A 27,563-nucleotide genomic window follows, 5' to 3' on the forward strand; every position below is an offset into this window, starting at 1 on the left:
CCCTGGGATGTGTGTTGGGGAGAGAAGCGGCAGCCTGGGGACCCTGGGTGGCAGGGACTCAAGACCCTGCATCTGAATGTCAAAGGGACAGGCGCGAGGAGCCAGGCATGGGCGGGAAGAGCAAGTGGTCTGGGCAGAGCTTGGGGAGGGGGCCTGGGGAGCAGCCAGCCCTGAGAAAGGCGCTCCCCCACGGGGAGAGTGCCCCGCTCTGTCCCTGTCTCTCCCCTTTACAGCCCTGCCCCGCGGCCTCCCCATCTGCACGCGTGGCAGCAGGTCCCCATCGGCATGCCTGCCTCAGGAAGGCCTGCAGCATCGCCTGGTGTCCGGGACGTTTTGCCGAAGGAGGGAGCGAAGGAGCCGGGGCGGAAGATGGGATCTGCCCCTGAGCCAGGCCATGCCAGGGGCAGCGGGGCTGGGATGGAGAGAAGGCGGCGGGGGGACCCACGTGACGGGGTGGCAGGAACTAGGATGGGGCAAAAGACATTCAAAGAAACATCAGGCCCAAAGAATGGCCAGCACTGGGTGAGTGACTGGCCCTAGGGGGCGACGAGGGCGACCACCCCCCCTGCCCGCAGCTGCCCGCTCTGCCCGGCATCCTCCCGCCCTCAGATAAGCGCCAGCCTGAGCAAAGGGACCCCGTGCCCAGCTCCCACCCCGCCTCCTGTGGCAAAAGCCACGCTGCGGGACCCTCTGCAGTAACTGGCGTGTGAGGCCAGGGCTGTCCAGGTCGTGGGGGCCCCTCGGGATGGAGGCGGGAGCCCTCGGGTCTCGGCCGAGCGGAGCGGGTGGGGCGGCCGTGTGCAGAACCCGGCTGGCCCCGGGGAATCTGGGAGTGATGTCCCATGAATTCGTTTCATGGTTTTCTAGAACTTACTTGAAAATAGAAAAACATTTGTCAAGATTTTAAATTTAATTTAGAAAACTCTAGTTTTGGGAGCGCTAACTCGTACTGGTCCCTGCCCTGCGCCTAGCTGCCCTCACAGGGCTGGAGCGGCTGGGCCGGGGCCTCGAGCCCCCGGCCACAGCGGGCTCCTGCCCAGCAGGCTGGCCCTGGTGGCAGTGCCGCTCTGCTCTCCTGGGCCCGTTTGTCTCCATCTTCAGGGAGATTTCCCTTGGACTCCTGCTGACGTGGGTAGAGCGACAATGGCCCGATATGTAGAGGCAATCAGGAAAGGCGGCTCTAGGCACCAAACCTTACCGGCTTCATCTAAAAACAGTTCATGGCTGGAGTTCCCTTTGCGGCTCAGTGGTTAGTGAACCTGACTAGGATCCACGAAGATGCGGGTTCGATCCCTGGCCTCGCTCAGTCAGTTAAGGATCCCGTTTGGATCCCGACTCAGCTTGGATACGGCATTGCTGTGGCTGTGGTGTAGGCCTGTGGCTACAGCTCCAATTTGACTCCTATCCTGGGAACTTCCATATGCTGTGGGTGTGGCCCTGAAACGACAAAAAAAAAAAAAAAAAAAAGAGAGCGAGCGAGCGTGAGAGTAGAAGAGAAAGTCCTCGGGACACCTGATTCATGGCTCTACCGTCCCCACACTCCACTGGTACGTGCCGTCCCGCCACCGGTTTGGTTTTACAGGCCTTTCAGGGAATTCCTCATTTTTGCTTAAGCAAGTCTGAGTTGACTTTCTGTCACTCATTTCCCCGAACAGCCTGGGCAACGGAGGGACTGAGGGCTTGAAGAAATGAAACGTGCGTGCATACTCCCCTTTGCTCAAATGTCACCTTCCTCTGTGTGACAACAGTGACCGAGTGTGTGCTCACACGCCCAGGGAAGGTAAATGACCGGCTTTTTTTGGCCGCCCCGCGGCACATGGAGACTCCGAGATCGGATCCAAGCTGAGCTGCCACCTAGGCCGCAGGTGCGGCAATGCCAGATCCTTAACCCACTGTGCCGGGCCGGGGATCGAACCTGCATCCCAGGGCTCCCAAGATGCCGCCAATCCCAGGGCACCACAGCAGGAACTCCGGTAAACGACACACCTTCATCAGAGCCACTGCAGGTGTGCTTTAGTGCACGTAAGAAATTGCCAAGAGAGGTGGGATGCAAAGAGCATTATTCAGCTGAGAAAGAGAATGTAGGCTTAGATTGTGACGCATCCCACAGAGCAACACTTTGGCCACTCTTTTGTGAAAACAGCGGGGAATGTAAAACATCTTCTGTGAAAATTCAGATGATGCTAACTTTGCTCAAAGTGACTGCATCCCCTGCCTTGGTTTTCTGTACCCGGCTGTGGACAGGAGGAAAGGAGGCTGTCGGTCCTGGCGGATGCAGTCAGCGGCAATCCCAACGACCTGGAAGTCCAGCTTCTCGAAATCTTAAAAAACAATGTCAAACAAAACAAACACCCTTGACGTGATAGCGCAGCCGGAGAAGAAACCCCACACCTTGTTCATGCGGCGATGAATGTACTGCTTGTAATACGGGCAACAGGAAAAAAACCCTTGGGATTCAATATATTAACTCCCTCACGAAAAGAAAGCAAAACGACCACTGCCCCAGAGGAGAATCGCAGCTTCTGCGCCCCCCCAGTTTTGTCCTGTCCAAACACTCCTTTATGAAAGACGTCACTTTTGCACAAGTAGGAAAAATAAAACCCAGCCAGGCTGGGGTAAGGGACCTCCACCCAATGTTCCGGGGTGACCTCGATGGGAAAAGCATCCGTAAGAGAATGGACATGTGGGTCTGTGGGACTGAATCGCTTTGCTGTAGAGCAGAAATCATCCCCACACTGCAAATCAACTAGACTTCAATAAACCTTCAAAAGAAAAAAAAAAAAAAAGAAGAACGAAACAGTTTGGGGTAAAACTTTCCCTCGGAGGTGTCTTTATGCAGACTAGATGCTGAAGCATCAGAAATATCCATGCACACGTCTCCCGACGGCACGTCTGCCTGAGTTGCTCGTGACGCGTGGGGGGCGTTACTGGTAGTTTCTTTAGGACTAAAATGATTTTAGGGCAGTGATGGCTACTAAACTCCCGGCCTGTCCCTCAGTGCCAGTGGGCAGCACTGCTGTCCTGGTCAAATGCCATTTCCAACCTTTTCTCACGGGAAAGACCTCAGTGGGTATTAAACCCTTTGTATCGGATACACAGATGCAGCATCTCGAGCCGTCTCCGTAGAGGTTTTCGAAGCCAGCAATACATCCATTCAGCTCTGCAAGGCTGAGCGGCTCTCTCCTGTCTGCTTGGACAAGACCCGCAACATCGGTGGCAGAGATGCCCAGCTCCTGCCCTCTGAGCTGCCCCTGGAGCTCTCTCCCCTGACTTGGCCAAATCCGCCCTGCCGCACTTCTCCAGGCAAATGGCGGCCAAGGACAGACTTGGCACTTGAGATAAAAGCAACTGCCACGTCTGGTAACCCCCTCGCATTCCAGAGGCACCGATACAGCCAGACAAGGGGAGACTGGTCACAGGGCGTGTGGCCCCAAGGGCGAGGCTGACACTCGAGGGGCGTCTGCAGACCCTGGGCCTCCGCCCGGGGCCCCACCATCTCCAGCTCCTGTCGCATGAGAGGGCCCCCTCGGGACCAGAACACAGGTGCCAGCCTCTTGCTGAGCCTATCGCGGGCGTGCCGCAGGGGCAGGGGTGCTTGCTCTGTTCCTGGCTCTTCTTTAGCCTGCAGCTTGCGCGCACTCAGAGGCTACAGGCGGCTCGGGTTACGGCCTCTGAAAACGCCTTCCCGAGAAGACCGGCCAGGGCGCCAGGAGCCACTGCCGGGCGAAGGCCCGCAGCCCAGGCTGTTCTGCTCCCGTGTCTGGAAAATCCCCCGCCTGGAAAAGCACCCCCCCCCGCCCGGTCTCTTCCACAGAACAGGAGAGGGGCGTCTGCTGGACGTGGAAAGTGAGCCAGGATGCCGACCCGGTGGCGGGACTCGGCTACACGGGAGGTCTCTCCAAGGGCACTGTTAGTGTCGCGTCACAGCCTCTGGCCGGGTGGCCTGCCAAACCCGGTCCACTCTGGGGCTCACGGCTCCGCCTCTCTCAACAGCGGCGGCAGGGAGCCCGTCTCCTCCAGACCGCTCCGCTCTCAGGCCCCAGGTGCGAGCGGGGGGCCAGGGGCCCACTCGGCTGGGGCTGCCCCTGGACTGCGCGGAGCAGAGCGCGGCCTCGCCCACCCAAAGCTGAGGGTGAAGTCGGAAGGTGAGGGTTCTCGGCCTTAAGGCCGTCCATCCTTCTCCCCGGACTTCCTTCCAGGCCACTATACGGACCACATGGGCACGGGACGCAGGAAACCCTCCTGAAACCCTCCGTGAGGCATCAGATGGCTGCTGAGGACAGGCCGAAACGGACGGCACTGCCCGGGGGGAGGGGAGGGCAGCCCGGCGCGCCAGGCTTCTGACCGCCCACAGCGGCATCGCGGAAGAGCTCACGCCAGGGGTCAGGCCACACTGGGTCCCCGCCTGGTCCTTCTGGGGCATGTAATCTGGGACCCCACCCCCACCCCCGGCGCCCCCTGTTCTTTCCCCAGGAAATGCCTAGGGCCACCGTGAACTCCGAAATCTACAAGCTCGGGCATCCCCTTCAGTTGTGAGCCCCAGCAGGCAACCGTCCTTTGACAGATGCACAAAACCCAAGAGCCAGTGAGTCCCCGGAAGCAAGAATGACACAAGACAACGTTCACGCACACACACACTTAAACCAAACCAGGCCACCCACTGCTCGGGCTCGAGAAAAAGCCGAAACACTGGAACAATCCACTTCAATACTCAAGTCAAGAAGGTGTTGACCCAAATCAATTACAGGGGAATTTAGCACATGTAGTAAGAAACTTCCTATTCCTCAATGGAAAAGCATCACCCAATGATGGGAGGCACAGAATGTCAGGGCTCAGAGATCATCTAGGGCGAGTGACTACAGGACGGACGGAAACGCAAAATCCCGGGCAGAGAGGCGCCGTGGACAAGGTCACAGAGGCAAAAAGCAGGGACGAGAGCCCACATCCCCGGACCCGCCTAGGTCTGGCACAGAGCGCGAAATGACGGTGAATGAATGAAGGTAAGTGGGGTTCCTTACAATGCGTGTGGTTCTTCTAAGTGGCTCACAAAGACATGACGTCCAGTTTAGGAAGATAGGATATCTAGGACAGAATACACTCTTTCCAAATTCTCCTTTTAACCCCTCGGAAGCCACAGTGCAATTTCTCAGCCTTTTCACAGAAGCTAACAACCTCCCCAAGGGAGGGCAACGCAGGGGAAAGAAACCACCTCCGTAAACCTGAGGTCTTTCACCCGGTGCCAGCGAGGCTTTGGTTCTGTGTTCATACCCATCCTTAAACTCGCCCGGGTCACAGACCTTCAAAACACCGGCCTAGAGACAAGGCACAGATCTGACAACGGACAGCCTCTGGCTGCAGAACCGTAAGATCAGAAACCTCCTTTTTCTCGGAGGCTTTAAAACGGCAGCAACCTGGGGTCTAAGAAACGTTTGCGAAACACACACACAAAAGCAAAAAGACCTGGCGTTTGGGATGAGAGGTGGGTCAGGATGGGACACTGGGCCCTGAGACCCTTTGCACTGCAAGCTCTCCCCCGCGACGCCAGGTGGTTCAGGGCTCAGGGCTCCTGGCTGGAGCAGCGGGCCGAGAGGAAGGGGGAGCCAGGGCTCAGCCCCTGGGCCCGGCGGGGGGGTGCCCCGGGGGGGCTTGGCTGGGTGGGCGGGGCGGGAGTAGGACCCCGCCAGGGCGGGGGCTGAGGGCGGGGCGAGGGTCCCCGGCGCGGCGCGGCCCGGCCCACGCACCTCCTCGGCCTGCTTGCGCAGAGCCTTCTCCCGCTCGTACTGGGTGAGCAGCTGCTCGTTGTCCTCGCGCAGTAGCTCCAGCTCCACCTCGTGCTCCTGGTTCTCGCTGAGCACCGAGTCCAGGTTCTCGAGCACGTTGACCACGAGCGGCATGAGCTCTTTGACCACCTCCTCGTCGTAGCAGTGGATGAGGCGCTCGAACTCGCGGTAGATGGAGCCCGCCAGGCCCGACACCCGCTCCGACATCACCGAGCCGGAGCAGTAGTCGTCCTGGTACACGACCACGCCGCCGCCCTCGTCCATCTGGATCTCCATCATCGCGGCCACCGCCGCCGCCAGCGCGGCCCGCTGTCCGCCGGCGCGTTCGCCCGCCCCGGCTGCCCGTGAGTCCGCAGGCCGCAGCCCGTCGCTTCCGCCGCAGCCGCTGTTGCCTCAGGGCTCAGCCGCTGCCGCCGCCGATGCTGATGCTGCGCCCGTCACTCAGCAGCCGGAAGTCCCGCCGCCCGGAAGTCCCGCCCTCCAGACAGCGAGGGCGGTGCCCGCCCGTCCCGCCGGCGCCCCGCGGCGCCGCGCCGCTAGGGGTCGCAGGTGCCCTGACGTAGGAGGAAGCCCGTCTCCGGCCGGAAGCTGGGCAGGGAGCGCTTCCGGCAGGCTTGTCAGAGCCGCTGTCGGTCAGCTCCCGCGACGCTGGCGGCGTAGATTTTCACCAGGGGCCGCGCGTCCGCGCAGTGTGCACAAATGCTTCCGTACGGCCTGGACTTGGGCGAGCATCCGCGTGCCCCCTCCCCCCCGCCCCGAGGGAAGGGCCATTATCTTTGGGCGCCTGTCCCCTCCCTCCTGAGGTGTCCAGGATGCTGACCTGGCTGTCCTCTGACTTGCCTCTGCAGCGTCACCGCAGTACGCACGCCTACACGGTAGGTGTTCAGAGCCCTCTGCCCTTCACTTGTCCCCCTTGGGGTTCCAGTCTCATCCTAAGATCCAGCAACAAACGCTCATTTACTCCACTTCGGTGTCTTGATTTTGTGTAACTTCTGCAGATTTCAGTTTCATTTCAGCAATGCGTCATCTAACCCACACACTGAGTTCATTTCGATAGATATATATTTACGTTTGACCACACACCCTCAGCATGTGGAAGTCGCCAGGTCAGGGATAAAACCTGCACCACAGCAGTGACCCAAGAGCCACAGCAGTGACCATGCACAATCCTCAACCTGCTGTGCCACCACGGGACTCCATCTACCATTTCACTTTTTTTTTTTCTTCATTTTTGGCTGCCCCATGGCATGTGGAGTTCCTGGGCCAGGTATCAGATCCAAGAGGCAGTCGAGACCTAAGCCACAGCTATGGCGACACCGAATCCTTAACCCAGCACTCCTGACTCCACCAATCCTGTGATGCCCTGGCAGGAACTCTTCTGTGGTTACATGTTAACTTCCACTTGTCCTATTTGATTTTCCTTAGACTCTACCAGATTTTTTGTTGGTTTGTGATTAGGGCAGCACCCGCGGCATACGGAGGTTCCCAGGCCAGGGGTCCAATCGGAGGTACAGCTACCACCCTACACCACAGCTACAGCCACACCAGATCCAAGCCACATCTATAACCTACACCACTGCTCACAGCAACGCTGGATCCTTAACCCACTGAGCAAGGCCAGGGTTTGAACCTGCATCCTTGTGGATCCTAGTGGGATTCATTAGCGCTGCGCCACGACAAAAATGCCTGTACTCTGACAGTTCCCATAGGCCCTTATTTCTCCCACTTTTAGCAACCTGATTTGCATTTCCTTTCAGTGAGGTCTGAGGACACCATGAACCTAAGACTGACACTTTCAGCCTTGGCAGCCACACAGGTGGCATGAATCCTGATCGAGAGCCCACTGGTGACAGCCTAGCGCTGCCTTCCGCCTGGCGCGGTGCTTCAAAGGGAGCTCATCCGGACCAGCCAGGTCCTGACCCGACTGCTGGAACCAGTGAACGTCCCTGCAGGTGACGCCCTCACACTTCCGCAGTTCTCCCCTTGGCAACCGTCTCTGCTCTGTGATGCTCACACCCCCCCACCAGAAAACGGTCTGGGATTTCAGACGCGCATTCAGACTGCTTGGGTTCTGACACAGCCTAAAATCACTACCAACCTATGAGGAATGTTGTGGAGACCGAGAGGGGCTTGGTACCGTCTTTAGCAAATAGTGAGAGTGCAGGAGTTCTCGCTGGGGCTCAGTTTTAAGGACCTGACATCTCTGAGGATGCAGATTCAATCCCTGGCCCCCTTCAGTGGGTTAAGGAGCTGGTGGTGTCGCAAGCTGTGGTATAGGCTACAGCTGCAGCTCTGACCTGACCCCGCCTAGCCCAGAAACATCCATATACCACAGGTGCGACTATGAACAGGCAAAAAAAAAAAAAAAACACGCAGTAAATATTATAGACTTTAGTTTTACTTATTTATTTTTAAATTCCGGCATCCCAGCTGTGGCACAGTGGGTTAAGGATCTGGCATTGCTGCAGCTGTGACACAGGTTCAGTCCTGGCCTGGGAACTTCCACACGCCCTGGGTGTGGCCCGCGACCCCAAACCAAAGGAGCCAGCGTATTGCTGGACAAAGCACAGGACCCGAAGGGGGAGCCTCAGGTGTTGTTCTCTTCACATAGGGGAGCCACCTCGGTCCTCTCAGACTCTGCCACTGCCTGGCCATAGAGAACACAACTGTGCTAGTGCCCAGCCCAATTCTCAGAACACACTCTACGCTCAGAACGCTGCAGATGAAAGTGAAGACAGTGTGAGGTCACTTGAGAAGCACCCTCCTGGTAGCTGCCCCGATGCAGCGGGCAGGATGGCACGAAGCCTCCTCGAGGGGTCTCTCTAGCCGGCGGCCCTGAATCCCCAGGCAAATTCTAACAGTGCAGCACTTCACACACTGTAAGGCCTGTCCCTCAGAGGCCAGGTCTTCAGGAAAGAGTGGCACTAAGAGAAGTATCCCCACCTTCCCCGAAGAGAAACTGACAAGATCACGGCCACACCCTCTCTCATTCTCTTCCAAGCTAAGTCTTTGGTTTTCAAATGAAAAACCTTTACATCCAGAAACTTTGAGATTAACTTGGGTATCTTTTGGCTAAATGGGGGGGAAAAAAAAAAAAAAGGGCAAACCCCTTCAACCAGTGAAACGCTCTAAGGGAAGCAGAGGCCAGGCCCTTCGCACACGGGATAGGGGGGAGCAGGCGCGCGCACGCGCGACCACCAGGCAAAGATGGAGTGCGTGACGCTGAGTTTAATGCAATAGCTGCAGCACCCCTGCCTCGTAAAAACAACAGAACGCGCCTCGGTGACACTGCGACATGAGCACACGTTTGTTTTGATACAGCTCTGCAAAAAAGTTGGCACCAGATGCACATAAGTTTTAAGGCTTAATAAATACAGACAGTCGTGTCTCCATGCAGCTTGGGGGTGAGAACAGGATGAATGAGTCTTCCAAAGGCAGGCAGTGCCTCCACGGCCCCAGGGAGGGAGAGGAGGCGGGACCATGTGGATAAAAGCAAGGCGACGAGGTCAGTGCTGCCCAGAGGCTCTGCTGCGGTGTCCTCCCTGGGCCCTCCATCCCCACCGGGGCCCCAGACGTCCCTGCCAGTGGACAGACCTAGAGAGCTCTTCCCCCATGTGGCGACCAGGGAGGCCAAGCCCGAAGGGGCAGCACCTGTCAGGGTCTCCTTGGAGACCCAACCTGGAATCCACATATCACCTTCCTCTCTACTGAAAGTAAGCCAGAGCTCTAAACGCCTGTCCACTTCCACCGCTGGAACATCTCGTCAGTTAAATTAGTACATTTGAGCTTAAAAGCTAACCACCATTCATGATATTTTTTTAATGGGGAGAAACCGTTCTGAATTCCAGACTTCTTTACAAATAAGCATTTAAAGAATGGAGACAGGAGGTATTTGAGTCACAGAGTGCTTCTTGGCTCCTAAGTCAGCAGGTCAACTGGAAGTGAGTCTGTCTTTGGTTGGCGGAGTGCCGTGTAGACCCCTGGGGTGCTGGTGGAAGAAGTGGAGCACGGCAGGTGGCTCCTGCAGGCACTTGAGTGTCCAGGCCACTGGGAGTGGAACCGAATCTTGATAATGAGGATTGTTCTGGCACCTGTTAGCTCTGTAGGCACCAAGAGCCCCACCACCCAGACCCTCCCGGTTGCCTGCTGGCCCCTCAGGAGGGAAGCAGAGGACTTGATGCCGCAGCCCATGAGAGGCGCAGGGGGGAGAAGTGTCACCTGACAGATCAAAGGTTATCTCCGCGGGCAAGTGTCGCGAGAGGGGCTCGTGACCACCTTGCTGCCCAACTACCGAACTTCCGGGCCTAAGGTCTCCAGGCCTCATCAGAAACTGTACGGCCAGAGGTTCTGCAAAGCCGTATCGTGGGCGCCTAAGATGCCTCCTTTCCCCTGTGCTGGACGTTTGAGTGGTGGGCTTGTGTCTAGAAAGATGTTGCACACAGACCGGCGTCCATAGTCACTTACATAAAGCTGCTGCTTCAGAAGAGCTCTGTGGACGTGAGCCAGGAATTCAGCCCGAAGAACCCAAGGTTCTCAAGGGTCGAATTCAAACCCAAGAACCCAAGGTTCTTGAGGATCTCTCTTTCCTACTGTCAACAGGACTATAAAGAAGACAGAGCAAGGATAACCCCGTTACCTGGACATATGTCAGTGGCTTAAAGGTCTGCTGAGCTGAGCGGCCTTGCAGACAAGCAGTGGTGCTGGTGGGGGAGCGTCCGCAGCACTGGTGGGGAGCAAGGGCCTAGGCCCAAGGCCGATGCGAAAGAAGGGGACAATTCACAGGCAAAACCGCCTGGAAAGAGTCCAAAACCCGTCTCTGATGGATGACAGGTAGCAACTCCCAGGTAAGATGTGGCCAGGGTTTGATGTGGCAACGAGGGGCCCCTCGGAAGACCCGGCTACGGAATCTTTCCATCAAGCCTAAGACCGAGAACGGCGCTCCGGTGTTCTGCTCACGGCCACAGAGGAAAAGCAATCAGGGTATTTCAGGAACATGTGTGGAACTCAAGAGAGAAACTGAGGTCCTGGGAGTGGAGGCCATGGGCCCGGAGGTCGCAACCCGGGGATCCGAGGGTCTCCACAGAGACCCCCGCGCGAGGGGGTCCGTGTTGGCCCCTCCGTCCCGCAGAAATCCACCGGGGTTTCCTTTCCCCCCCAGAGGCTCTAACTGCTACTCTGTCAGCGACACCTGGACGCCCAATGAGCCCACACACCAAAGACAAGAAGACCCCGCTCCCTGGGCCACCAGAGGGGCCTCTCCCACGGGCACCGCGTCTCCGGGCGCCTGGAAGGCCAAGGCCTCAGGACAGCTGTGGGGCCAGGCCGCGGGCCCCCCCCCAGACCCGCTCCCCACCCCGCTCCTCTGGGCTGAAAGAAACTCTATCTAAACTCCTATCTCCCGGGCTTGTCTGGCGGTGAGGGATGCAGCGGCGCCTCAGTAGAAGGAGATGCTGGACTTGCCCCCGGGTGGGTTCAGGACTTTGTTGTGAGAGCGCGGCCGCGGGCCCAGCCTGGGCTCGTGGCTGTCCAGCGGGGGCGCAGGCTCCTGGGCGAAGGCCGCCTCCCTTGGGCCGCCTTGCTCGCTGGGCTCCTGTCTGGGCGAGGTGCTCGCTGCGGCTGGGGGACAAAGACAGCACGGCCTCCTGTCAGAGGTCCCGCCTGCCCTGGGATGGGACCCTAAACCTGCTGAAGGGACCCCTGGAAGACGCCCCCAGGCCCCCCACTCCAGTCTTCCACCTCCAGGTGAGTGTGGGCAAGGGGCACCGACAGGGAGGCCCGGCAAGGGGGCACAAGGAGGGCCCACCGTCAGCTCAGGGCAGTGGGGCACGGGTGCACCCAGCCCTGAGGCCCCGCTCCCCGCAAGGCCGCCTCTTCAGCTAGTGCTGCTCCACTGCCTGAGGTCACGAGCTCATCGAAGGTTCTGGACCCCTGCCCTTTACTACACAAGTTCCGCTTCTAGCAGAGGACACCTTGGCCTGAGGCCTCGGCTGACCAGCAATGACAGGAGGTGCAGAAAAACCGGCTGGAAAGTTGGCACCAGAAATAACTGAGCCCTGGAGTTCCCTTTGTGGCTCAGTGGAAACGGATCTGACTAGGATCCATGAGGTTGCGGGTTCAATCCCTGGCTTCGCTCAGTGGGTTAAGGATCCGGCGTTGCCGTGAGTTGTGGTGGAGGCTGGTGGCTACCGCTCCGATTCAACCCCTAGCCTGGGAACCTCCATGTGCCGCAGGTGTGGCCCTGAAAAGACAAAAAATAAATAAAATTAAAAAATAACTGAGCCCATTTCCCTGGCCTTCGAACAAGAAAGCCTATTAGGATAACGGCAACGTTGCTGGTTTTGGGCAGCTGGCTGGGGACGGGCACGGGGCGGGCATGGGGCAGGGGATGGCAGGAGCACCGGGGAAGGGAGGGAAAAGCAGCTCACCTTTGAGGTCCGGGACGGGCTCCTCCCCCTCACGCAGGAGCACATGGTCCTGCAAGAAGGCAAAGCCGGGTCAGTGCGCGGCTCGGACACCTCCCAGCTCCATCGGGGGACGATGGGAAAGGCAGGGAGGACCTGGGTATCTGCTGAACTTTGCAAAGTGCTTTTATTTGGGCAATTTTAACCGTAAACGAAAAAGAAAGAACAGCCCCGTGAGCCAGCCCCCTGGTGACCTGCTCTGCAGCCAGGGTGGTGACAGTTCACCTCCCTTGCGGCCTCGGCTGCACAGCTCCCCCAGCGTCCCCCACTCCCAGTGGGGCTGGTTCACAGTGAATCCCAGGTGTTTCCTTTATCCATGGATATTTCAGAATGTGGCTCTTTCGAATGTTCTGAGAAGACCTCTCACAACTGCGAAGACTGGTAACCCCTTAACTGTCTAACACACAGTCGCATGTCAGTCCCGCACACGTCCTCCTGGCTCATCCGTGCTGCCCCAGGGCCAGCCCGTCCTGCTCATCCCCTCATCTGCTGATGGACACCTGGCTTGTTGCCACCTTCTGGTGCCCGAGCATCTGAGCTCTTGTCTTCACAGCGTCCAGGTGGAGACCTAACAGGGAAACTGCTGGATCACACGGCAAAGCCCGGGTTCAGATGCTTGAGAAAGGGCTAAGCTGTTTCCCACAGAGGGTGCAGCGCTTTAGTGGGCAGGGGTCCGATTTCTCCACATCTGCACCACTTGTTTTCCGTTCTTTATTTTTTAGTTTTTTGCTTTTTATGGCCACACCTGTAGCACGTGGAAGTTCCCAGGCTGGGGGTCCCATCACACTGCCGGCCTACGCCACAGCCATAGCAATGTGGGATCCGAGCTGCGTCTGTGACCTACAGCTCACAGCAACACCAGATCCTTAACCCACTGAGTAGGGCCAGGGATGGAACCTGCATCTTCGTGGATACTAGTTGGGTTCATTACCACTGAGCCACAGCGGGAACTCCTGATAGTATCTTTTGATGCACAAGTTTTTAGTTTTAATGAAGTTCAATTTATTTAAATCTTGTTTGTTGCCTGTTTCTGGTGTCAAATTTAAGAAAGCCCTGCCAAATCCAAGATTATGAAGATGTGTCCCTACATGTTATTTTTTTGGCCCCACCTGCAACATGCAGAAGCTCCCTAGCCAGGAATGGAAGCCGCACTACAGCCATGACCAGAGCTATAGCAGTGACAACACTGGGTCCTTAACCGGCTGAGCCATCAGGGAACTCCTTGTCCCTGTTTTTGAGATAATTGGAGTCTCCCTGCACTGACAGCAAGATGGCTTCCTCTACTCTCCCCGTGACCGAATTGCTGTGGGGTCAGCTGACACGAGGGCGGGTCGGATTCGGGCAGGGTGTTTGCTGGGAATTCCCAGGCGGTGCAGGACAGGCTTCACCACGAGGCCCGTGGGCTCTGGACTGTCTCTGCCTGTGTGGTGTCAGCAGCCACTGATGACCCCCGCCTAGATCTGCCATCACGACAAGTTTGCAAGGCAGTGATATCTGAAATCTCTATTCCTCTTCACTTACGGGCTGGAACGCTTGTGTAAAAGGAACTCTTCACCCAACACCTGTTATCCCAGGAACCCTTCACTCAGGAAACCCTGCCTGAGCGGCTGATCCTGTGAACACTTGCAGAGAGTCTCTGGCGTTTGCCAAAGGTGACGGATTAGATTTTTTCAAGTATCATCAGGAACGCTTAACTTCTACACAATTGGTGAATTTTAATCCGATGCAGTTACTGTGCTCACAGCCTGAGGGCCACTGAAACAGGGAAATGTTTGTGAGGGGACCGCCCTGTTCCGAGCTCAGTGTTCAAATGCCCTCAGCAGCCCAGCAGCCCAGCTGCTGGATCAGGCCCTGCGGGCTTCGCCTCGGGCTCCAGTCATCGCTGCCTGGCACGCGAGTCTCCGATGACTCAGGGAGCTGCGAGGGCCCGTGGCTGACGACTGCAGCCAGGAAGAACGTCACCCATCTGGCCTCTTGCTAAGAACGCACAGTACCTGCCTCGGAGCCTCTGGGAGAGCACGTGGCTCGGTGCCGGCCCGACTGTTGCGTCTGCTGGCCGAGGGCGGTGCGTACCTTGGGCTTGTTCGGGTGTGCCAGGGGTGATGCAGCAGTGACCGGGGACCCAAAGATGTCACTGGTCTTCCCACCAGGGGGGTTCAGACGCTGTCGAGTCTGCACAGGCATTGATTCGTCAAAGATACCACTTCCTTTGCCCCCTGCAGAAACAGTCAGGATGGTGAGCAAGGCCAAGGCCACCCGGCCCGCCCCCCACTCAGATGCAGCCGCTCTTGGGGGACACGCTGGCGCCTGGCCGAGCCTAGCAGCCTGGGTGAGGCACCTGCGTGTCCCTTCCGTCACGTGCTCACATTTTCTGGAAACTACAGACTTACTAGTTCTGTTACAGTTTTACCATGTATACAACTGACCCTAAACAGCACAGCTCTGTTTTTGAACTTTATAAAAAATAACCACACTGCATGTCTATTAGTCAGCATTTTACCTAAAAGATGAATTCAGGGGAGGAGAGTTCCCTTTGTGGCAGGGTGGAAATTAATCCGACTAGTCTTGATGAGGACATGGGTTCTCTCCCCAGTCAGAGACCTGGCATGGCTGTGACTGTGGCAGAGGCCTGCAGCTGCAGCTCCTATTCAACCCCTAGCCTGGGAATCGCCGTATGTCTCAGATGCGGCCCTGAAAGCAAAAAAAAAAAAAAAAAAAAAAAAAGATGAATTCAGCTTTGAAGGTGGAAAAGACGCTGAATTCAGTGAAGAAATACAAACTGAAATATCCTTTTTAGGAGTTCCCGTCGTGGCGCAGTGGTTAACGAATCCGACTAGGAACCATGAGGTTGCGGGTTCGGTCCCTGCCCTTGCTCAGTGGGTGAACGACCCGGCATTGCCGTGAGCTGTGGTGTAGGTTGCAGACGCGGCTCGGATCCCGCGTTGCTGTGGCTCTGGCGTAGGCCGGTGGCTACAGCTCCAATTCAACCCCTAGCCTGGGAACCTCCATATGCCACGGGAGCGGCCCAAGAAATAGCAACAACAATAACAACAACAAAAAGACAAAAAAAAAATATCCTTTTTAAAGAATCAAAATCACAAAAAGACAAGACGCTGGCAGCCGACGTGGGGAGCAAGCCCTGCTGACATCACAGAGAATACGCGCAGGCTGAGCCCAAGTGTCTGTGATGGACCCGGCGAGTCTATTTCAGGAAATCCACCCCAACCAGTACCGGAGGCCAGCTGGGAGCACGGGCGCCCGAGTCAGGAAGAGCCGCACCCCAAGGCTATTTGTGCCACCACCGAGCTGTGGGCTCAGCACGCAGAGCCCCCCCACTCAGCACACTGCCGGGCAAACACGCGACCACCCACGAGCATCGCCCATGGCTCTCAGAGCCGGGCTAAACACCAGAGCAGACAGGAGACCGCCCCCAACCAGCCGGGTTAGCTTCCCGCGAGGGCGGGCAGGGGCGTCCCTCTCGGTCTCCGTCGCACCCGACCTTTCCCTTGCAGTGTTACTACATTTTAACGGATCCGTCAGTTAGACGGAGCTCCTGGGTGATGCCAGGAGGCAGGGCGGGGATTCCAGCATTTGTTAAATGCTCAATGACCATCAGGCCGACCGCAGCAGGACAGAAAGGCAGGACAGGCCCACGAGAGGCAGAGGCCTCTCCTCTGTGTCCCGTGACCGCTGCTACAGCTTGTGGCAGTGCACAACTTGGGGCTTCTCACTCGGTCCAGAGGGGCCCAAGGGAGGCTGGGGACACGGGAGTGAGAGGGACGGGCAGAGGAGTGCCGCCACAGACATGCAGAGCACCGGGCCAGGGCCAAGGCCACCGCGCATCCACCTCCCAGCGCCCTGGACTCGAGTCTGTCCGGCACGGGCGTTGCTGGCACGAAGGCCGTAGGGCTGGGGTCCCGCGTGCGCAGGCTGGATGGACGAGCTGCTTCGTGGTGAAAAGCACCTGCTCCTCTCCTGTAACCCAATCCCAAGTCGGCACCGCCGCCACTCCCCTCGCCAAACTAAACACTCGCTTTTGAGGCCTCTCCTTCCAGTCGTTGCTCTACGTTTGTCAAGAAAACGATCTGTCCCCAGAATTGGGGGGCCGGGCTTCCCACCTCTCATTCTGCTTGGTCTCCCTGCTTGTGTTTAAAGTCCTGACTCTCACATCTTAAGGATGGAAGCAACCTCGCATCCCCCGACCCCGTGGACGCAGACAGGGGAAGGTGGGTACGTATGGGGGCTGTGCAGACGCCTGCCAGACGGAGCTGTGCTCGTGAGAATCCCAATCTACCGATAATCTGATTAAAAGAATGTGAAGGGCGCAATTTACATGCAATTTCAAGAATCTCCAGAGTCTGGGGGACAACATAGGAGCCTCCCTGGTGGGAAGCAAAACCCCATCTGCCTCTGTGTCCCCAGTGTCTGAACACCGCCAGCACCAGGTGCCAGACGAGGAGGGAGCCACCGTCAGGACACCAAGGACAAGTCGGGATAAAGTCCCTCCTTCTAGAGCTCAGAGAGTGGGGATAACCTGCAGAGGAAAACCTGCGAAAGGATCAAGATAAAGAGAGAGATTTTATCAAAAGAGCAGCATCAACAAGAACAGGCAGAGACGGAAGGATCGGTTGCTCGGAGAGGCCCATACATACCAGGGGGATTGGTCCTTTTAGGTACATTCTGAGGCTCTTCGGTTGGTCCAAAAATGTTAGATGCCATCCTATTGGGCCTGCTTGAAGGGACAGCTTCTTCTGGACTTCCAAACAGACTGCTTGAGTCTCCTCCCGGGGGCTTCATGGCCCTGCAAGCAGAGAAAGCGAGTGACTGACAGCAACCTGGGTGCCATGTCCAGGGGCTCCGGCACAGCCGGCCAGGGCAGAGGCCTGGGGAGAAGCCCCACACCCACACTGCCCTGTCTCCAGAAACGTTTTCCTCGCGTACCTCAGTTACCCCAGGGGGAGTTCCTACTGTGGCTCAGTGGGTTAAGAACCTGACTAGTATGCACCAGCATGCAGGTTCAATCCCTGGCCTCGCTCAGTGGGTGCAGAATCTGGCGTTGCCACGAGCTTTGGCGCAGGCTGCAGATGCAGCTCAGATCCCACGCCGCTGTTGCTGCAGCGTGGGCTGGTAGCCACAGCTCTACTCCACCCCTAGGCTGGCAACTTCCATAGGCCACAGGTATGGCTCTAAAAAGAAAAAAAAGAAAAGGAAAAAAAAAAAAACCCCAACCCTTCAGAGATGTGCATATCTCAAATTATTCCTGTGACCCATCGTTAGTAAAATTTGTTTGCCTAAAATAGGCAAACTGAGCCAGTTCAGCAGCATTTAACTCATTTTATTCGGCACGTTGCGTGTGGACGCTCACACGGGCTATGTGTTTACACACGCCTGCTCCTGCCCCGGGACCTCACACCGCGACCCTCTAGGGCGCTGATGACTGAGATCAAGAGACATCACACGGGGGCCACACAACAAGTAGCAGAGCCAGGACTCAAGCCCAGGCAGTCTGGGTGCAGAGCCCAGAACACCCCAACACCTCTCTTAAAATGCTCCAAAAACAAAGAGGCAGCGTGCCGCTTACGCACAGACCAAGCCTGACCCAGAGAGCTGGGTCTTCGGAAGGGCAGCCGCTGGCCATGGAGGCCGTTGAGCACCTGGATGGGGGGTTCTGGGCCCTGAGGTGTGGAACTGTAGGCCACGCCCCAGATCGCGAAGATTCCAGCACAAAGAAGAAAAGGCAAAATACCTCTTGAATCGTATCTTTGACGCTGATCTCATGGTCTTGCATTTACTAAGTTGAATAACATCTATTAAACATAATTTCTCCTGATTCTCCCCCGCCCCAGCTGCCCTGAGACCTATGTGCCAGGGACCGAATCCAACGTTCCAACAGAAAGTGTCACCCCCACTAACCCACGTGAGTGCTGGGAATTCACACCAGGCCTGAGGCCGGGTACGCCCAACAAAACTGTAAACATGAGAAGGAGCAGAACCCGCTGGCTAGACCACTGTCCGTTTAGATCAACGTGGGTGCCCTGGTGTCAGCCCCAGACGTGCGGGGTTCCACGAGGGGGAGAGAATCGCCCATAGAGCGCAGGGGAACGCCCGCTCGGCCGCCCAACCCAGAGAAGCCGCCACACGTGGGCATCTGCCACGCCTGCCCTGGAGGTCTCCAAGCAGGCGCTTCAGGAGGGGAAGAACGGACCCTGAGCCCCTCTGCACTGTTCTGCCCCGACACCCCCCGAGCACCCGTCCACCTCAGCAGGGCGGCGACACAGTGCATTCACGTGCCTTTTCTCAAAACACCAGGTATTTTTTCATCAGGGCCGCACCTGCGGCACATGTGGCTTCCCAGGCTAGGGGTCGAATCGGAGCTGTGGCTGCCAGCCTCCACCGCGGCCGCGGCCACGGCCCACAGAGCTGCACCTGCGCCTCGGTCTCCTGCCACACCAGGGCCTTAAGCACCTTAAGGATCGACCCTGCACCTTCACGGACACGAGTCAGGTTCTTAACCCACTGAGCCACCACAGGACCTCCTAGATACTTTAACGTATTTCAGAGCAGGTTTGAAGGCTGCGTGGCCCTGCTCTCTCACCAGTCTGAGGCAAGAGGCCCGTCTGTGACCCCAGACACTGAGAGACCATACCGCAGAGCTGGGCACGGGGAAGCCGCGCGGGCGCTGACCACAGCACCTTCACACAAACAACAGCCGCGTGAAGAGCTCCGTCCTCGTGAGACGCGCTCCGTCCTCGCGAGAGCTGAGCCCTCACGTCGGGTGGTTTCGGGAAGAAACCTTCGCTTCCCCGAGAAGGGCACCAGTGAGGCCTCACAGCCGGCCCCGCGCCGGGGACCCTGGATGCTGCCCGCCTCCCCGACATGCGAGCAATGGCACAGCCCCGGCCCCACGCCGCTGGTTCTCGGCCTGACTCCGTGCAGGGCCAGCAGGCCTGGGTCCGCGTGGCCCCCTCTCTGCAAGAAGGGGTGGGGAGTGCCAGCCACAGAGCTGAATGGAGTCAATGCCAAGTCTCGGGCTGGCAGGACCGAACCTTCCTTTGCTTCTGACTTGCTTGAAACAAGGCTTTTCTCTCAGACTCGGGGGCAGGCGCACCTTGACCCCAAGCTCTTCAGGACGCTCCTCACACATGCCGGGGTCCGAGACTCTCCTGGGCCTCTCCCTTTACTGCACCTCCAACTCGAAGGCCCCTGGACACCCACCCTGGCAGGCCTGCCCCGGACCCGAGGGCGGGAAGGTAGATGCGTCCTTGGCCTGGAGACGCTCCATGCCTGCCGGGGAAGCCAAAGCTGCGGGAGGCAGTTTCGGTGCTCCCTGTGCGTGACGCCGCAGAGGCACCGAGGCTCACGGAAACTCCAAAGACCTCTAAGGTTCAAGTGGAGTCTGTGGTCTCTGCAAGGAAAGAGCACAGTCTGGGTACAGGAGGCAGCGGGCGACAGGAATTTCAAATGCTCAAACGTTAATTTTGGGTGGTGGAAATAAATGATGACTCTGTGTACTTCTCTGAGCTTTGTTTTACTTCACTTTGGACAGAAAGGAAGAAAAGGGACACCCAAGAAGGCTCCAGCAGAGATCTTGGCACCCAGGGGCCAGGCTTCCTGGGAGGGGCCGTGGGGTGGGCCGAGAGGCACAGCCCTGCAGTGGTCAAGCAAATCCACAGGCTGCTCCAAGAGGGTCTCATCGGACTAAAAGCCAAATAGACTTTTCACTAAAGACAAGCTGCAACAGGGGCACAGGGTGGCCTTCACTAGGCTCCCTAATTACAAGAGGGGGATGGGATGACCTCACGACGTGGGTGCCTCTCAACCACCGTCTCCTTCTGCAGCACCTCTTCAGTACAATCCAACAATGTGCATCCACAAGAGAAGCTAAGGGGCAGGGGACAAGAAAAGCCAGACACGACTCAAGGGGACGATGACACTGGCTGAGAATGCAACATCGACGCTCCCGGAGGTGGGGGGCACGCTCACGACCCGCCCCCTAACGGCTTACCCCCCTTTTCCAGAAAAGCTCTGGGGGAACAGTCAGGTTTGGAGAGAAGCAGCAAAAGAAACGTGGATCAAATTCTTTACAAACATGCACTTTACAGTTTAAAAGAAGGACCTTAGATCACCGATGGCCAAAGCTAAATGCTTTTATAGTGCAACATCCTTTAACACCAGCTAATTAATCCTTCCCCGAGAAAACCAAATCAGAGCTTTAAGAGGAAAACCTGGCCTAGTAATCCTGCAGCAGCACCGGTTCCTTTCACAGCTAAGGGAACTGCGAATTTCACAAGGCCTGTCCATCGAGTCCTTTAAGATGGCCGTCAAAACACAAAGCTCCCTTCGGATCCCAGGCAGAAGCTTCCACTTAAGATGGGTTTTCCTTCTCCAACACACTCCAAGAATCTTCTCCTTTTCCTCTCCAAAACTAATGCCGCAAAGAAGTGTGGGTGTTACTGCAGAGCTCCAGCTCGGCAACTATCTTGTGCAACCTCCACCAGCATTACTCACGGGGCCCATTCCCTAACCGGACCAGTGTGTGCTGGGCAGCCGGTACCAGGCTGTGTAAACAAAGAGGAACTTTGAGGGACACAGCTGAGAAAGTGCTGGAAACAGCCCTTGCCCAGCTGGTGGGGGCGGGTACAGGACAGCGGTTTGCAGGCACCAGGAACTCATTCATCCTGAAGGCTCCGGGATAAACGTCTGGCCCAGGTCAGCGTAGGTGAGGGCATCCGTGATTAATAACCACTGTTACGTGGATTGATGACCGCTGGGTTAGGACTGTGAGAACTGACCCAACTCCCTCAAGTTTACAGGGGTTTCAGCAGTTGAAACAACCCTCTTATTCCCTGTAGTATTTACCTCCGCCCGTATTTACCTCCGCCCTCTTCTACTTTTATCGGGGGGCTGAGCCCCAGAAGAGGCTCACAATGAAGATGACTCTTGGGCACCTGAACCAGCTCCATTCCCGCTGGCTCCTCAAGCCGCGGGACCCCTCCTCGCCAGCTCTGTGCGGCTCCCAACACCCAACGATTGACTAGTTAAAAGCGGAGAAGGTGTGCTGACCAACACTGTAATCCAACTGTAATTTCTAAAAAGGGTGCTGCTGTATGTTCCCGAGTGTTTCAACCCCGTTGCACCTCTGCTATCACTTGTTGTCCTACCTGTTTCCTTCTCAGGACACTGGGGAGCAGCGCCTGGTCCCCCCGAGTCGCGGGACTGCGGGAGGGGAGGGCTCGAACCCCGGGCTGCGGAACTGCTGAGGGGTCCCAGGACCGGACCTTGCCCCGAGGCGGGCCCACACGAGCACCTAGCGAAAGCGTGTCGGCCGCAGGGTCGCACGGGCTCCCGCAGCGCAGCCACGTCCGCCCATCCGCAGCAGACGCTCCGCCAGGGTCGCCGGCGCGCTGGCCATTGAAGAGACACGTGCTGGGATCCGACGGGCAGGGAGGCGCACCTCTGGCCTCCCGGTCCCGCGGGCGCGCCCACCTCCCCGACCTGGCAGCGGAGCCCCGGGCTCCGTGAGCTCACCGCGGCCGCCCCCACGGCGCCCGCGCCCACCCCCACACCACGCGGCCGTGGCCTTAGCGGTGGCCGCGCCCGCGCCGCACCTGGAGCCAGCCCGGCCACCCTCGGTCTCCGGCGCCCGGAACATGTCGCCCGCCACTCGGCGCCTCCCGCCCGCCGCGCCGTCCTTCCCGTCCGGCCCCGCGCGGCCTGAAGCCCGCCCGCCCCCCCATTGGGCGCCGCCGACGCCGATCACAACGCGGCAGCCTATCACAGCACCGGGCCCCGCCTCACGAGACTGAGGCGAGGAGAAGCTCGCAACGCGATTGCAGCCGATTGGTGAAAGCAGATGCCGCTCACAGCGCCGGGCCCCGCCATTGGGCAACAGGCCAACAAGGGACGGTCCATCCCCGCCTCCTGAGGTCGGCGGGGTCGGGCACCATCCCTGCACCTGGTCGGTGCGCCTTCTTCCCGGCGCGGCCTCCCGCTTGCCGCCCCTGTCCGCTCCCGGGTTGGCGTAGCAGGGGAGCCCCGGGAAGCGCTTCCCGGAGGGCAGCGGCGCCCAACAGGGCCCAAGACAGTCAATGGCACATGGATACGTGGCCAAAGTAAACAGGGCCGCAGTTCCTGTCCCGCAAGTTGTCGGGAACACGTCCTTAAAAGTGGGAGGCAAGGGATAAATAAAGAGTGCCAGCTGACTGATGTTTGGCTCAAAAAAAAAAAAAAAAAAGTAAAGGTAAAATACACATTCAGGAGCGCTTTGCTGCTAAACTACACTGTGGGCGGCCGTCAGTGCCTCTGAGATGGCACCAAATGAGAGCCGCTCCGGCCGTTTTCTCAAGCGCACACTTAGAAAGGAAAAAGCAGAAACGGTCATGATTAGATCAAGTATTAGTATGTATTTATGCACAATAATAAAAACAGATTTACAAGTTGAACTGGAAATTTAAACATAAGAAGTTTAACAGCTTTTGTTTATTATATTAAATAACCAAACACCTTTTATTCCCAAAATTGGTAAAGAATAAATAATATAATTTACAATATGGTACAAAAAATAATCAGGAGGGACAGGCATTCTGCTTTATACATACACTGTATATGTATATTTATAATCTATAAAACAAATTCACATCTCAAGCCGAAAACCTTAGGTGATATGGCTTAACGATTATTAAAAGAAACCGCAGTAAGTTCTGCTGCCCAGAGGCATAGCTCTGGAGCCGGGTATCCTGTTACAGAATAAGGGGCACAGGTTGCTGTAGTGCTTCCAAGACCTAACTCACCTCACATGACTTAAAGGCTGCTGTGGGATTAGGAGAGCTGACAGTCAGGAAAGGTTTGCTGTAGGTTTCATTCCTTCTTTTTTCTTAAGACAAAGTGCCGTATTTCCCCTAAATGCATGGTAGAACTCAATGTCAAGAAAGAAGAAAAAGCCACCTGTTTTCCTCCTCCACGTGTTTCAAGCGTCTCTTACTCCATGGCTTTTCTTTGCACACATGTGATTCAATGGTGTGATCCAGTTAAAGAGGCCATTCAACTGAAAGGACACACCAGTGACGAGGCTGTGAGACAGAGTGACAGAGAACAGGGCTGCTGCTACAAGCCTGGAGGTGTGCGAGAGCAGTGGAGCAACCAGTGACATGTTTCCAATCATCCCCTCTCCCTGAGCAAGTCCTCTCCCCCGGGGAAGATACAGAGAGATGAGAAAAATGCCATCGCGAGCCTTACGTGGAATCAGGGATTCAACCTGCATCTCCCTTGTGAGCAACGGAAGGCGCATCACGGGACATGATGTCGCCATGAAGAACCAAGGCCAAAAAACCAGCTCCCTGGAGGTGGGAGATGGAGAGTTTCAGTCTTCAGAAAAGACAATCAGCAGACCGATTCTCAACACTGGAGTGACACGGGGAAGACTTCTCTGAGCCACGGACCCGGTCTTAACCACAGGCTCACGTGCAAGGGAAGCCACGGCCGCACAGGAGACGCTCCTGACTGTCCCTGGGAAGGCGCAGGAAAGGGGAGGCTTCGCTGCTCGGGCCCTGTGAGGAATTCCAGCCTTTACCAGGCGCTCGTTTTCATCACACTGATAGTCATTCGGGCTGGGAGAAGATGGATCCATCATTTTAATGCTACAGCTGACATCGTTTCCCTTCACATGGCAAGCGAATGCCTATTCCTGCCTGGCTGCTGGAGCAGCGAGTTCTCTGTAACCCAGGCAGCTCTACACACGGGGGAACAGGCCCCTCTCCTGCACAGCCATGTCCTCTCACGGATGATGCTGGCTAGTCAGCTGCTCCCAGAGGGAGTCTGTGTCAGAGGCCCAAGCCAGGGGCACTGCTGGATCAAGGCTAACAAAGGCTGATCCAAGCCTCCAGACTTTTCCTCCTGCTAGACGCCACCAGGGGAGAGGTGCCGACCCTCCCACCAGACTGCCTCGGGCTGTCCCTGATGGAAAAGCAGCTCAGGCCTCTATTGTGCCTGGCGCGGTGCAGGCTGCCACTGGGCACTGCCCCGGCACGGATGCGGCAGTGTTACCTGGCATCTCTGGTCCCAGACAGCGGAAGGACGAGAAAGCACGCAGGGGCCTCGGCTCAGCCAGACCTACTGTGGACTGAACCAAGTCAGATGCCCAGAGACAGACCTAACGGATCTTGTCTGGCTCAAGAAGGTGCTAACTTCAGGAAGCTGCTGCACTGATCACAAGACATGAGCTGGTTTCAAGATACCCTGGCCTCAGAGACTGCTGTCCCTCTCTCGTAACACAGCGCTAACAGCTCCTTTCCCTCAGCCCTGTGGCACTCTGAGGCTGGTGTCTCTGTACCTTCTGGGAGGAAGTACTGCCCTGTGCCTCGTGCTTGGCATGAAGGGCCGCCTGCAGCCTGGAGCGGCGGCGCCCTTCCCCCGGCTACCATGCTGGCTCACCTCTGCAAGGTGGTCGGGGAGAGGCCAGGGGAGAGGCGGCTGGCCCTGCGGGCTGCCACCGCACGGCGAGCTGGGGAGGGGAGAGGTGAGGCACACACACAGGGGTCGGCTCAGGGGGATTCAAGGAGCCACACTGACTCTGGCCAGCAGGCAGAGGATGAGGCAGCGGTGGTGGCACGGGCCCAGCCTCAGCACTGGCGCCCAGCCACAGGGGACATGGCTGGACGCCAAGGCCAAGAAGGCAGGGGCCCTGTTAGCTCCACTCCGGGGCCAGACTGGACGCTGGTCCCCAAGGAGCCCACCGGAGGGACGTGGTCTCAGTGCACTGGCTCTGAGTGCCGCCGGAGGTCTGACCCTGCCTGGGCGCCCTGAGCAGGAAGAAGGGAAACAGGAGACCACGGGGCGGGTGCGAGGGGTCAGCCACACCCTGGGGCCCACCCTGCGCAGATGCCAGCGAAAGCCAGAGAGAGCCTTCCCTGCCGAGGCTTCTGTCTGAGACGCCAGGCAGTGACAGGGCAGCATTTCAAGGCCCTGCTGTCACCCATCGGCAGCCGTGACTGCTGACGTTTCTCCTCAAAGAGGGGGGAACCTGCGCCAAGCCTGCGCGCCCGGACGCGGGGAGAAACCACTGCACCGGGACTCTGCTCCGCCCTTCAACGCCTGCCAGTTCTTAACGCACAAGAAAAACACTTTCTGACCAGCACAGCAGGGTTTTCTCCCAAGTCCATGGAAGCTGCATGAGATGTGAGTCTTCCCCCTTCCCGTTAAGGCGGCCGGAATGGAGGCTCCCAATGCGGGAAGCACGAGACAAGGCAAGGGGCCAGCATTTCTGGGGAGATGGCACCAGCTACGCTGCCCCAGGACCCTGCTGCCACACTGGGGTCGGAGTGTCCTCTGACGCGTCTGCTGTCTCCGGGTGCAGACACCACCAGGCAGAGCCCAGCCGTCCTGCCCGTCGCCACCCTGCAGAGAGGTCGGCCAAGGCGAAGCGCAGGCTTGGCGGGAAGAAAGCTGCAGTGGCCTGGAGCCTCCCTGCGGACAGCGGGTGGTTCTAGCCCCCAAGGTTGGGGCGACCAGAGCCAGGCACACGCGCCCCTTTCTCTCGGAAAGAAACCCCCCGGGATGTCCGACCCAGCAAGTGAGGCGCAGGCCCGCAGGGAGCTGCTTCGACGCCGTGGCCACGGCTGCTGCTGGCCGCACGGAGAGCTCTTCCCTTCCTGGCCACCACGGCCCTCGGCCTGCGGGGACACAGGCCTGCATGCGACGGCCTCTGGGCTGAGGAGGTGCCTCTGTTTGGACAGTCTCCTGGGAGTCCCGGCTGGCTTTGTGCTTCCCCTCGCCCGAAGAGGGCTGCACCTCCCAGCCCCGCAAGCCCTCCTCTGCCGCCTCCGGAGGCCCCCGCCTCGAGGCGCAGTCACTGGGACAGGTCACCAACGGGGGGGCCGCCTCCACCGCCATCGAAGAGGGCCTCTCGCCGGCCGGGCTCGGCGATGGACAGCTCTTGGGCCAGATCGTTGAACCGGGATATGTAATCAATGCTGTTCTCATTCATCATGCAGACCAGCTGGGAATCCACCACCTGCGGGACAGAGGACACGGGGGGCCACATCAGCAGGCGCTGGCCACCACGGCTGGGCCTCAGTGAACGTCTGTCTACAGCAGGCCTCAGCGCCCCCGGCAGCCATGTCGCGGCGGCCCCGCGCTGGGGCGAACTTCAGAATCACGTCCGTCATGGAGAACCCTCGCTGGGGACAAGTGCGTGGCGCGGCCGCTGCAAGCTGTCGGGATCAGAGGGCGAGTGCCACCCCCTGAGACGCGGCAAGACTGGTGGGTAGAGGAGCAGATGGCACAGGGCGAGCAGACCGTGCGGTGGCCCGAGGAGGCGGAAGGGGAGCAGGGGAGTCCGCCACGGGCGTGCGGATCAGAGGAGGGCCTTGGGTGGCGGAAGCGGAGCATGAGTCACAGCAAGGCCAGAGGGGAAGATGGTTCCCGTGAGAAGAAACGACAAGCGCACAGGCCCCAAGGTGGGAGCCGGTCGGCTGGTCCAAGGCAAGAGAGACGGCAGACCAGCCGGCGAGCAGGGCAGAGGCAGGAGGAGAGGGGCGTGCCCAGCGGGGCCTCAGGGTTAGGACTGAGCCGGTGACAATGGGCTTAATTTGTCCACGTGGAGCCTGGGACAGCGCCTGGCACCCAAAGGCCCTCAGTGAACGTTCGCTAAGGAACTGACTCGTGTGACGAACAAAGGACAGAAAATTCTTTTTTTTTTTTGCATTTTAGGGCCGCTCCAGAGGCATATGGAGGTTCCCAGGCTAAGGGTTGAATTGGAGCTGCAGCTGCCGGCCACAACCACAGCCACAGCAACTCGGCATCCCAGCCGCATCTGCAACCCACACCACAGCTCACGGCAATGCGGGATCCTTAACCCACTGAGCAAGGCCAGGGATCAAACCCACAACCTCGTGGTTCCTAGTCGGATTTGTTTCCACTGCGCCATGATGGGAACTCCGCCTGCAGAAAATTCTGAGCGGAGCATGGCATGAACTGAATCCTAAACTTACTATAAAAAATTTCAAAAAAATGGAAATTTGTTTTGAAAATCTCTCCGGTCTTGAGATCCGTGTGAAGGTGCTGAGAAGCTAAGCAGTCCTGGGAAGCAGGTGGGGTAGCCTGGTCTGATGCAGGTTCCCCCGAGCGTGGACTATGAGACGCCCAAGGGCCCAAAGGCCCTGACGGCTGGAGCTGCATCAGGAAGACGGCCCAGCTGGGGCAGACTCTGCCCTCGGCACACCCTCTGCCTGTGCCTCTCAGCTCCTGCCACCTGGCGCTGGGCGCGTCAGATGCACACACCTCATCTTCATTCCTTCAGCAGGCGCTCAGCCATGTGGCCTTACTC

General features: G+C 58.0%; 3 protein-coding genes across 24 annotated transcripts in view; all 3 read right to left on the reverse strand.

Annotated features, from left to right (window-relative positions):
* The window catches only part of MAPK8IP3 (mitogen-activated protein kinase 8 interacting protein 3), a 43,935-nt gene extending 37,753 nt beyond the window's left edge, over window positions 1-6,182 (reverse strand). For 15 of the 16 annotated variants that reach the window (XM_047780956.1, XM_047780949.1, XM_047780946.1 and 12 more), the window contains exon 1: window positions 5,742-6,182. In XM_047780956.1, coding sequence (XP_047636912.1) covers window positions 5,742-6,059 — 318 coding nt within the window. In that variant the 5' untranslated portion in view covers window positions 6,060-6,182. The remainder of the gene's footprint in view (window positions 1-5,741) is intronic. The other variant, XM_047780958.1, reaches the window with a different exon arrangement.
* A 3,402-nt stretch (window positions 6,183-9,584) lies between these two features.
* On the reverse strand, window positions 9,585-21,943 carry JPT2 (Jupiter microtubule associated homolog 2). Of its 3 annotated transcripts, none has more exons than XM_047780969.1 (5): window positions 21,850-21,943; window positions 16,894-17,042; window positions 14,315-14,457; window positions 12,206-12,254; window positions 9,585-11,396 (listed from the first exon to the last, which is right to left on the reverse strand). In XM_047780969.1, exons 1-5 carry the CDS (start codon window positions 21,891-21,893, stop codon window positions 11,215-11,217), a joined length of 567 nt encoding a protein of 188 aa, XP_047636925.1. In that variant the 5' UTR covers window positions 21,894-21,943; the 3' UTR covers window positions 9,585-11,214. The 3 variants fall into 3 exon arrangements, with proteins under 3 accessions (XP_047636925.1, XP_047636926.1, XP_047636927.1); XM_047780970.1 differs by lacking the exon at window positions 21,850-21,943 and adding an exon at window positions 21,403-21,666; XM_047780971.1 differs by lacking the exon at window positions 21,850-21,943 and adding an exon at window positions 19,350-19,632.
* A 681-nt stretch (window positions 21,944-22,624) lies between these two features.
* CRAMP1 (cramped chromatin regulator homolog 1) overlaps window positions 22,625-27,563 on the reverse strand; it is a 48,002-nt gene continuing 43,063 nt past the window's right edge. For all 5 annotated transcript variants that reach the window (XM_047780972.1, XM_047780973.1, XM_047780974.1 and 2 more), the window contains one exon: window positions 22,625-26,249. In XM_047780972.1, coding sequence (XP_047636928.1) covers window positions 26,085-26,249 — 165 coding nt within the window. In that variant the 3' untranslated portion in view covers window positions 22,625-26,084. The remainder of the gene's footprint in view (window positions 26,250-27,563) is intronic.

This window comes from Phacochoerus africanus, chromosome 5 (genome assembly GCF_016906955.1).
Source record: "Phacochoerus africanus isolate WHEZ1 chromosome 5, ROS_Pafr_v1, whole genome shotgun sequence".
NCBI lineage: Eukaryota > Metazoa > Chordata > Mammalia > Artiodactyla > Suidae > Phacochoerus > Phacochoerus africanus.

Bases quoted from the DNA above. Each gene is read 5' to 3' on its own strand.
- JPT2 (XM_047780969.1), bottom strand. From the start codon at position 21,893: ATGTTCCGGGCGCCGGAGACCGAGGGTGGCCGGGCTGGCTCCAG. The intron at 14,458-16,893 runs GTATGTATGGGC...CTGTTTCTGCAG, and splicing joins TAAAAGGACCAATCCCCCTG to GGGGCAAAGGAAGTGGTATC. The intron at 12,255-14,314 runs GTACGCACCGCC...GCCTTCTTGCAG, and splicing joins CACACCCGAACAAGCCCAAG to GACCATGTGCTCCTGCGTGA.